Genomic DNA, 10664 nt, shown 5'->3' on the forward strand with positions numbered 1-10664 from the left:
GAATAGTAAAAACCCTAACCCTATGTCGGAGCCAAGGTCAAACTGTACAACAGCCACTACCTCGAACCTCCACTGAACCGGTGAGGAGGGTTGACCCACCTTGATCTTTGAGATACCGCTTGTTCTTTGTTCTCTTTGGATTCAAATCTACTTGACCGTTCATAAATATCATCCGCCATAAATTAACACATTGAGTTTTCATTTTTAACACATTCATTATTTTAATCGACACAACAGCTGTTCTTTACTCAAACAGTTCACATACTGAGAAAAACCCCGGCATTAGTTTGTTTTGACCAGCTGATGCTATTTCTTTCTTTGGGGGAGTACCGAGCAGTAAATTTTTACAGACATGAACATAAGATTGCGGTGCTATAGCGTAAAGGGATCGTTTAAGTACAAACATCTATCATTCTATTGAATCACTCCAAAGAATCGGACTTATCGCCCCCATGTACTATTTCTGTGCCATTTAGCCTTTTAAAAGCGACGTTTCCCTTGTCTCCTGGGCAAGTGCTCATCGGCCTCCATCTTTGGTTCTTCCTCCTCAAACTGCTTCACTGTTGGCTGTTCAACAGTCCATTCCCTCTCGCCATTTGCGTTTGTTTTGACAATAACATTAGCAACTTGAAGGCCAACGGGCCTGAGCCTTCCTGCTTTCCCACCAATCTGAATTTCGCGCGATTTTCTCTGCGCATCATCCCTCGAGTCCTTAATGAGTGCCTCCAATGCCTCCGCCGTATTCCTATCGAGATCCTCTTTCACCATCGCTTCTTGGTAAAACGATCGTTTGGTGGCAAATCGCTTGTCCGTGAAGGTTCCACTCTGTTCATCGTAGTTAGGATGAAGATCTAGACAACTTTGACCTTGGTGACATGGCCCATTGAGGAACAGCGGACACAATTTACGCACTTTGGCTTCAAAGGGATCTTGCTTTGCTTCATGGACTTTTTCCGGAGCTGTTTCGGGAGTAATTGGCACAGTCTGTGCTCGGCTATCTACGAGACACAAAGATTCTTGGGCGGTCGAACCGGGCTTGTTGGTGAATCTTTGCCATCTTGCTGAAACATCACTAATAACGGACTCTTTTTGCGATTTAATAGTCTTTGTGGTGTTAGTAAATCATTACCGCGAGTGAGATAGAGGAAACGAACAGAACCGCCACGACTCGAACCACGACTCGAACCACGACTAGAACTCCCGCGGTGAGCGCTCAATGGAATGGCTGGCATCTTATGGCTTTTATTCTTGGGATTGTCTTCGCCGATCCTTCCCTATTTCACGTAAGTTTCCTTTTCTAAGATAACTAGATCGATGAGCACTTACATATGGCGATGCAAATAGAACACTTTGACGTTGGGGTACCAAATCCCTTTGTTCCTGCTTACCTTCAGTGGGCGAGGTGATAACCCCTTGTCTCCCATAGTTGTTCCGATCATGCCTTTCTCGCGCCACGCAACAATTTCCTTTTCTTTCTCACTTGATTTGTCGAACTGGGAACCGATTTGTGGAGTTGTGGACTGCGATCGTGGACCGTCATATTGTCCAGGTCTTCTTAAGCCACGGCTAAATATAGTTCCTTTAAAGGATCCCCCAAAAGAATCTTTCATGGGCGCTTCATCTCCCGTCTTGAGCTTGGGATGTTCTTTCTTAATCAACTCAATTGGTTTGATCCATTCGCCAGGGGCAACACCATCAGAATCACTCTCATCATCATCACAAACACTCCCACGGGAATGTATGCGAGCAAGTACTGAAGGCCGACTCGTTGGGAGAATAATATTGTCGTTTTCCGAAGAAATAGAGAGTTGACTAAGCCAGCCTTCAGTCACAATCTTCGGATCATTGGTATTTTCATCTCTTATTGGTTCAAATTTGAATGGGTCGAAACATCCTGGTCTAGCCGCCGAAGAACTTAACTTAAACCCTCGTTTAGGGCTTGGACTGGGACCTGGTGAACGTCTTGATCTTTCCGCATCCTCAAAAAAAGCCTTTCCTGCTTTGTCTGATTCTTTTCCGGATATAGAATCCTCTCTCAAAGAAAATGTTATACTTCCCTCGCTTGACATGGAGCTACGTCGAGAGATCGGGGTGGATTGAGCGAAACCAGTCTCAGAATCTCTAAAGAATCCATCATCACTTGTCGTAAGGTTCTCCACCGAAATTTCTTTACTATCCTGCTGCGACATTATCATCTCATCATCTCTGCTGGAAACACCTAGGTTAATCTTTTTCTTGGAATGATCCTGATACCTCGAAACCTGCTCGGTTTTTGTTTCTTCCGCAGAATCTTTGACCTTCTCAAGGTTACGGTCATGAGCACCCTCTCCCGCTTGTCCATTTAAGTGGAGAGCACTAGAAACCTTGCTAGATGGTGATACACCTACACAAGTTCTAGACCGCTCGAAGGATTCCCCCGTCCTAGTGATAACGTCGATTATCGGTAACCCTTGATATAAACCCGTCTCGATGTGTTTAACCTCTGGTGAAATAGTTTTTTGGATGGGAATAGTTTGGAGTTTGGTACAGATTTTGGGTTTCCCGCTCCAGATTGGCAATGAAGGTGCATCATTACTATGACTAGCCGCAGTTCCTCGGATAACAAGTGTGGCTAGAAATGTAGCCATTTGGGGTATCTAGACTTAATAGTATCTGGAATCGTTTTAAATCCAGGGCTGTCAAATTTCTTCACGGGATCTGTAATCATGTCTTTTATACCTATCACACAGTCAAAACTTTTGTTTGATACACGGAGAGATGAATGTTTTACTTACTGGTTTCTCCCTCCAGAGAAAGCCTCCAATGATCCTCAACTAGTTGCTTAAATTTAATATCTCCAAACTCCTCTTCCTCCTCTATTTCAGGTGCAAACTCAAAGCTTTCATCTGAATCCTCGGATTCCGTATTCGGAGAGTTATTGCCTTCTTCCATCCTCGCAGAACGCTCATACATTGCTCCCTCGTCAGTTTTGAGTTTCGTGCCTTCGTTGCTCTCTTCACCAGTAGATCGAACAATTGAAACTTCCTTTCCCAAGTCGAAATGGCTTGTTATTTTAATCTTACTGGTATGACTATCACTAATAGGAGACTTGTATCCGTGTAGATGCGCTATATTTCAAGATCTCATGGGTTATTCTCACAGGACGTTCATAGAGAGGAATAGGAGGGTATTACCTTCGGTATCAGTTCCAGTTTTTGTCCTTGTGAAGGTGGTCTCAGTTTGAACTTTTATTGGTGTAAAATCAAATGGAGGTGCAAATGGGTTGAATTGAACCTTGGTTGGTGTATGCTCCAATGGAGACGTAAAAGGATTAATTTGACTCTTATTGGGCGTGAACTCAGATAAGGATTTTAAAAAATTGAATTGTTTCTTGGCTGAAGCATCAAATGTGGATGCAAGTGGATTAAGTTTATAAGAGCCAGGAGATTTGATGCTTGAAGGGGTTTGTTCTCGTGTTCAGATTCTGGCTTGTCCTGGAGCTCCCTCGACCCCATGTTGGATGCTCCAATGTGGTTGTCGGTGTTTCCAAGCAAAGATCCATTCTTTTGTTCGCGATTTCTAGTCGTAGACTCCGTAGGACGAGTCGAAAGAAAATCAAAATCTGAGATAATTAATACGACTTCTATAGGGTGACTTACCAGTGGCAGTGTTGTAGGCCAGAAAATAAAATCATGAGAGTACTTACTGTTGGTTGTGATTTTCAACTTTATTCTTCTACTTCCAGATGGAGGGGACGCGAGAGCAGTGAATCTGTCGTGAAGGGAGTTTCCTTGCTTAGCTCCGGCTGCTTCATGAACCGACATAATGGGGGTAAATGATGAAAAACGAGTGGAATCATCAGAAACGGGATCGTCATCCAGGATTGAACCTTTTTCCTCCATCTATTGGTTGAGTATTTTGAAAAACTTGCTGATTGCTTTGAAATATTGATAGGTGTGCGTGGTGGTGGTGGTGGTGGTGGTAAAGTGAGAAGGTTGCCTTCGATGTTTGCTCACACACCAGATTCAGTTCGCAGCTCAGCACTCCCGGGCAAACTGCACAGAATTATTAGACGACCCAGTTAGCAACATGAAATACATCCAATCCTCGACGCCAAGATATTCGAGTGATGGTTTATGCCCGACCTCGCATCCCAGCCTCACATCATAAAAGCTTACGGGCAATAAATTGCTCTAATGTCCACACATACATGCAGTCTACTGACTTGTGGCTTAACCTCTTGAATAAAAACTCCCTTATCGACAGCTTAAGATAGTAGCTTCTCATATTGCAGTTGTGACACTGGCCGAGAGTAGCTTTTGTAAGGATATCATTTCATAAACCTTTACCGAGCAATTTGGCAGCTAATCCTACATACATGTACATCGCTAGAAGTTTAATCTTAACCTGCCAAAGCAAACACTGCTATAACCGTTGCCGCGCCCGCTAACCCAGCCCTAAAAGTGCTCCTTGAACTCCACTCTTCCAAATCTCTCTTCACTTTCCTGTCATCCACAACTTGAACCCCCATTTTTCTTTTCTCATTCTGCTCCACTGATTCCGCAGCGGCCAGTAAACTCGATTTAGCTTTCTTTAAGATTATCTGACTATATGGAATGACAATTGCCAACAGCACAGTCGAGGCACCGTACATTGCCCACTCATATCCAAGCGGATACTCGGTTGTTGTTGAGGGTATGAAAGAACTCGAGGAGAACGTGGTCTTTGCTACCGATACGTCCGGAGGGTTCGAGTATAGATAGTAGGACACGTATGCAAAGGATGATGTGGAAGCAAGAAGCGTGTATAACATCGGTCGATCGGTGGTTTCTTTAATTTTCTTAAAACTCTTGACCATTTTCTCTGTAGGTACAGAGGATTCGAGGAGAGACGGAATTGTATGACGAGAATGCGTATAGTAAAGTCCTAAAACCACAAGGTTAGTATAGACTTATCACCTTAGCTTTGTTTCTTTCAGTGGAAGTCCTACCAGCTAGGACCCCAGAGCCTACAGTCCCAATTATCTTGGCGTAACGAACCGCAGGAGGAAGCATGGTCCCTGAGTTTGGAAGCGAAGACATTTTGCAATAAGAGCTTAAGAAGTATACGGAGGGAGTTTAATAAAGTTAAAGAATTGATTGCGAGAAATGAGATGTTCGCTCAACTGTTAATATATAAGGAGTAGAACGCCAATTACGTCATGACGACGTTTTGCCAAGGCTGCCCCGGCGTAGAGACATGTATGTACTACGGGTGCCGGGGTAAGTCTCCAGAACTGTTGTCTGTTGCGACCACGACCACAGTTCTGGAGACTTACCCCGGCACCCGTAGTACATGTAGTTGACGACAAGAAGGAACAGCGCGAATGGGTTTCAGAAAAACTTTACAAGAAGTTATTGATACACACGCTAGAGTTAATCCGAATCTCTAACTAAATATGTTGAAATGCGGGCTCATAAAGTGCCTAAATCATTATCATACATATCTCCCACAAAAACTTGGTAATTCAGAGTAACATCAGTTTGTCGACGTCAACTGGAACAATACCTTAACGAAACAAGGCTAAGTTAGAATACTACATGTACTCTACTTGTAACTTAAGGGAGGTCTAAATAAGATTAGGGTTAACGAATTTCCGTAGTACACAAGCACCATGGAACCCTAACCCTATGTGGTGACGGCCATGTGTTTAAAATCCAATAGGAAAAGGGTGACTACTGACATTTCTATAACCAACTTCGAATTACTTTCACGAGGCCTGAATAAAGTTTATTATCTACATAACTCCCATGCGTACATCCTACCCCAACAGGTCTTGAAGAGAGTGATTTATGTCGCAAAATATAACCACTGGCACTTCAGCACTTCTTTCACTAAGTCCCGAGACATGATCTTGCTTAGGCTCGTTCCCAGCCCTCCTGCCAATTCTTACTCTGAGAAAAGCCACAGTCCTACGTGACAAATATTTAATAGCTACTTGTAGGTATAGAGCTTAGTCTAGTTTTAGCATGGGCATAGAACTAGAAGTAATTTGCGCAATAAATAGCGGGCCAGCGCCAGAGTCCGCTTCAGCCCCAATTCGAGTGATCATAGGTGACGGTCTTAATCTTGGAAACGGTCTATTCCCCTCAGCTGCTGCCCATGAAAGGCGCAGTAAAAGTTTAATACACGTGTACTACCAACATGCATTTTCTTACAACGACTGTAGAATTTGTCTCCTTCATTTCCCTGGTTTTGTCACCGCCCGTTGGTTCACATGGCGTCAGCCCGCTCTCTTGTGGCACGTTACGACGGGGAGGGCGGACCAAATTGCGGCTCTGAAATCTGCAGTGCCACGGATATGAAATGAGGGGTAATGCAAGAGTGATCGCTTCCATGCAGTGACAGTCGGTGAATACTCTACAGCACAAAGAAACCGGCATCACTAATATTATTACTCTCCCTAGACAACAGACAGAGACGTAGCAGACAGGAGTCTACATGATGCCTATGCATCCCCGGTCTCAAAGCTCTTAATAACTAGTACTTGAAGCGACGATCTTGATGAACCTCTAAATAACTAACTTCCCACATATGGAAACTCCTACGAGAACAGCTGTCTTCATACCGATCTGCTCAAGGTTTTAGGAATTAGTCGCGGCACACATCGCGGAAAATGAACTGCACCAGGGAGTCGTAGCCGGGGTTTGATGGGGACGACTGGCAACGGCCTCGACAGAATAACAACAGCAAGGACAGAGTGCTTCGATCATGCACGGACTTGTATTATACAACAGATATAACAACCACGTCCTAATGTTTTCAGCTGGTTCTTGACCAATTCTCCAAAGCACATTCGCTAAGATCTGCGCGAATGCTGGGATGTGTACTGGTATTCCCGGTCTTTCTTTCATGCTAAAGACAAACCTTGAGTCGGGATGGATAAACATCCAGCTGAGAATGAAGTATTTCTGTTCCAGGGATCTGGTCTGGACGGGGTCCTCACATGTAAAAAGAGCTTCCATTCGATGTCGATCCTAGACTGCGATTCGTTCTTTAAAGGGAGCCATGGCCTTTCGTTCCGCAAGACAGGATCATGGCCACTTCTATAGCTAACCCGATGGTAGTTTTCTTTATTGAAAAGAGTAAGTTTTGCTTGCTCGAGTTGTTTTCATTGCCACCGTGTTAGGAAAGTCAGAATAAGAATTTAGTGAAGAGTCGTCGTCGCCCTGTACCAATTTGGTAGTGGCCAGGACGCCCCTGAAACAGAATGGCCAAATTCGGCTGGGAGTGTCAGAAAGGGACAACAAGATGAATTCCAACGTTCCAATCTCAGCTGCGCCTTCACCATCTCCCAGCGGCGAAGCGGCGAAAAGACTGACGCAGGCCGTCTACGAAGCTTTGTCCCCGAATCCCAATCATGGCGTCCTTGAATCTTGGGAATTGCTTGATTCGTTCCTTCCAAGGTCTGTGGCTGAGCGCCTCATGCAGACGGAGAAAGAAATTAGGGCCAATGTGGGGGCCGCTGGTGGGGTATCTTTGAGGCTCATAATTGGATTTCCATTGCATGAGACCAGCTGAAGGGGACGTGTTTTAGAGTTCCACAAACATGGACTTTGACTTCTGTGCAGATAAGTACAATAATGTCATGTCGCCTGTCTTCTTCCCGAGGACTCGCATGCAACAGTACACATTTGCAACCCTTCATATTTTTGAGTGGCCATTTCCCTAGAATACAGACAGACTCTTTCTAGCCTGTTTTCTAGTCAAGTCTCAAACTAACTACCATAATCGAACGTCACATTCCGAAGCACTGTCTCGTTGATACTTGACAGTTAAACCATACGCCGACAGACATCGTCGTTTATGCAAACGCTTACGCGTTCCTCAAAAGGTAATGTAAATTCAAACTTCATCCGATTCTATCAAGAATCTTGCCACTACATCTTGCCACTTGATGTATATCACTTTGAATTTATGATAGATATACTAACATCAAGCACTTGTAGTTATTCACATATCAAGTACCCGGAATCCCTTGAATGCGGAATGTCTGGCTCGACCCAAGCAAAGATTTACCTCTCCACCCTTTTACCGATAGCTGTCACCGCCGCCGTCCTCCCTCAAAACGGAATGTCTTTATACCCACGCCTTGATAAGTTACGGAGCATACCGTGCGATCCCGTGAGCATAGAGAAAGTTCAAAACTTCTTTACCAATGCAGGGATAGGTTCTACTGGGATATTTTTGGCCATAGTATTGGGGCCGGTTGTTGTCCGGAGTATCTTCAGGTGGCAGAATAGACGACGAAGAGAAAGGGAACAACGACTATCTGCTCCGGTGGTAATGCCGCTGGGGGAGGAGCGGAAGGAGGAGGAGAAGAAATCTTTGATATATGGAGATAATCCCGATTATCACGCGGGTGTTGATTTGACGCCTACACCCCCCTCAAGCAACACAGCCGAACGTCAACCTAAACGTTTTAGGCATCTCCGAATACACAGCCTAGATGAACTTCCACCGCCAACCTTAGACGATATATCCCGTCAAAGCATATCGTGGAGTTGCCCTGTGAGTCCAGTACTCGAATCTGCGCCAACTCTGAACAAGCCCGGGAAGAGGCGGTCTCCGTTCAACCCTGTAGTTCCGGGCATGAAAACCACCTGGGAGGAAGGTGTGGATCCGGTAACAGGCCGGAGGTGGAAACGCAAATTGGTGGTTTATACCTCTCTCGAAACGTTAGATAAAACATCAGACGAAAAAATGGTTGGAGAACTAGGATCCCAGGAAAACGGTTCCCCCCCGAGGTCATAGCTCTTTTCTTTTTCTTTTTCTTTTTCTCCTTCTCCTTCTTCTTCTTCTTTAAGGGAGGCTGTTGGTACACAATTCCGAAATGGAAATATTTGTTTATTGATTTACTTTTTTGTTGACAATCTACTCTTTTCCTTTTTGCATGAACATATTTTGGCTGATTGTTTCCAATCAGCATGGTTAATACCAAAAACATCTGAGATTTTGTTGTGTAATTTAATTGTTCCGACCCCAGTTGTTGAATCTATGTCCTGGTCAGTTATCGCGATCATGAATGCTCATTCCAGAGGCTGGAATACATCCATACAAGGCAACATCTCAGCTGTATGAAGTAACAAATATAGCACTCTCAGCTAGCCTTGCGTGATGTATGTACGGTGCCTATCTTATCTCGGTACCGGAATTCCAAATTACGGTTTGCTGCATGAAAGCTGCCTAGCTCGCAAGTCAAATCACGTTTCGCATGCAAGGTTCATGTTGCACCACACCTGTCCTGTAACACCCTAGCTGTTGTTGTGCTACCAGCATTGGCACAACCAAAAATTTATTAGTTAATCCAACCGTCCAATAACCAAAGCGGAAAAACAAATAATCTAAATAGTAACAAAAGACGCAAGGAACCATTTAAAGAATGCCATTCTTGACATGATTGGCGTCTCACTAGTACATCCCAGCAGTGCGCGTGCAGTTGCGTAAGGATACACAGTAGATCCCACTGCGCGCCGCTTTCAGCCGATTTTTGCACCTGAACTTAACCGCTTGAAAAATATCTGTCCGGACCGGAGTTCTTACCCAGATAAATTACTCCTTACTGTTTTGTTGCTGGCACGCTTCTAGTACGGCGGCTGTCCGTTCGTGTACCTGTGTATGAGAAACCAAGCTTCGCTGGAAGGTCTCAGGTCGTCTCAATGAGTCGTCTTGGCCTCCATGGGTTTCGGGTCAATCCGAGCTGAAAAGTCGGGACGGTCTGGTCTTATGACGCCATGTGAGCATCACCAGAGCTAACAATCTGATACTTTGGTTGGTGAAACGAGAGTTATGCAGTTGAGACATCTACCCGCAACTGCGTGCGCGCGTTTTTGTGCACAAGAGAGCGGGGTCCAAACTTAGTGAAGTGTTGATTTTATTGACTGGGAGGCTGTGACGTGGAGTTCCGAGAAGATTCTGTAGCACGATAATTATACACTTGCGCAGGGTTTTGAAAGAGCTAGTGTAGCAATTGAATGACAGGTCATGTTTGATTGTGGATCGATCGGTGTGCTACCTGTGAACCCGATACCAGGGAGCTTCTGAGTGACGTGAGTTGTCGAAGCCGGCACTACGCTCCGAAAACCCTGGGGATCAGCTCAAGGATTGCATTCATGTAGGTACATACTTTCCACCAATAACGTTAATTCTTGTTCAGATGGCAGTTAGTCGAGTGATGACCTGTGAATCTCTTGGTCTAGATTTTTACATATGCATGTACTCTGCTTACTCCGACCCCGTGAGCACCTACTAGCTAGAGTCGATTAATTAATTGTAAATTTGCAAGTACATATAGTCAACACGGGATACATGTATTTCCATATATTCCAAGGGCGTCTTCAGCTGATCAGCACTTCTATCGTTGAGACTCACAGAAAAGCCAATTTCTCTTGGCAAATCTTAGTCTTACAGCTGTACATGAGCTAGAACGGCGGCAACCAAAGTCACATTAGGGCTTACGTCCTTCACAAAGTGCCCGGGACGCAAGGGAAATTTTTGAACTGTTCTTCATAAAACCACGCACGTGATGCAGAAGCCACGCATTGACTTTCGCAATCCTCATCCGCTCTCTGGTGGGCGTGCGCTTTGGCGGATGCTGCAGAATTACATCAATTGGATGTATACGTATGTGACAACAACAAAGAGTT

General features: G+C 44.7%; 3 protein-coding genes across 3 annotated transcripts; 1 reads left to right on the forward strand and 2 right to left on the reverse strand.

Annotated features, from left to right (window-relative positions):
• Positions 1–480: 480 nt before the first annotated feature.
• Positions 481–2952, reverse strand: LAJ45_10776 (uncharacterized protein; the record flags this gene model as incomplete). The annotated part of the gene is made up of 7 exons (XM_046120291.1): positions 481–825; positions 913–1104; positions 1155–1274; positions 1327–1412; positions 1481–2574; positions 2643–2718; positions 2775–2952. 7 exons carry the CDS (start codon positions 2950–2952, stop codon positions 481–483), a joined length of 2091 nt encoding a protein of 696 aa, XP_045966519.1.
• A 1429-nt stretch (positions 2953–4381) lies between these two features.
• Positions 4382–5060, reverse strand: LAJ45_10777 (uncharacterized protein; the record flags this gene model as incomplete). The annotated part of the gene is made up of 2 exons (XM_046120292.1): positions 4382–4905; positions 4970–5060. The coding sequence occupies 2 exons, from the start codon at positions 5058–5060 to the stop codon at positions 4382–4384; spliced, it is 615 nt and encodes a 204-aa protein (XP_045966520.1).
• A 1994-nt stretch (positions 5061–7054) lies between these two features.
• LAJ45_10778 (uncharacterized protein) lies at positions 7055–8772 on the forward strand (the record flags this gene model as incomplete). Its single annotated transcript, XM_046120293.1, has 4 exons — positions 7055–7103; positions 7175–7491; positions 7556–7644; positions 7968–8772. 4 exons carry the CDS (start codon positions 7055–7057, stop codon positions 8770–8772), a joined length of 1260 nt encoding a protein of 419 aa, XP_045966521.1.
• Between the last annotated feature and the right edge of the window lie 1892 nt (positions 8773–10664).

This window comes from Morchella importuna, assembly GCF_003444635.1.
Source record: "Morchella importuna strain M04M26 chromosome Unknown Morimp01GS050, whole genome shotgun sequence".
NCBI classification, from domain to species: domain Eukaryota; kingdom Fungi; phylum Ascomycota; class Pezizomycetes; order Pezizales; family Morchellaceae; genus Morchella; species Morchella importuna.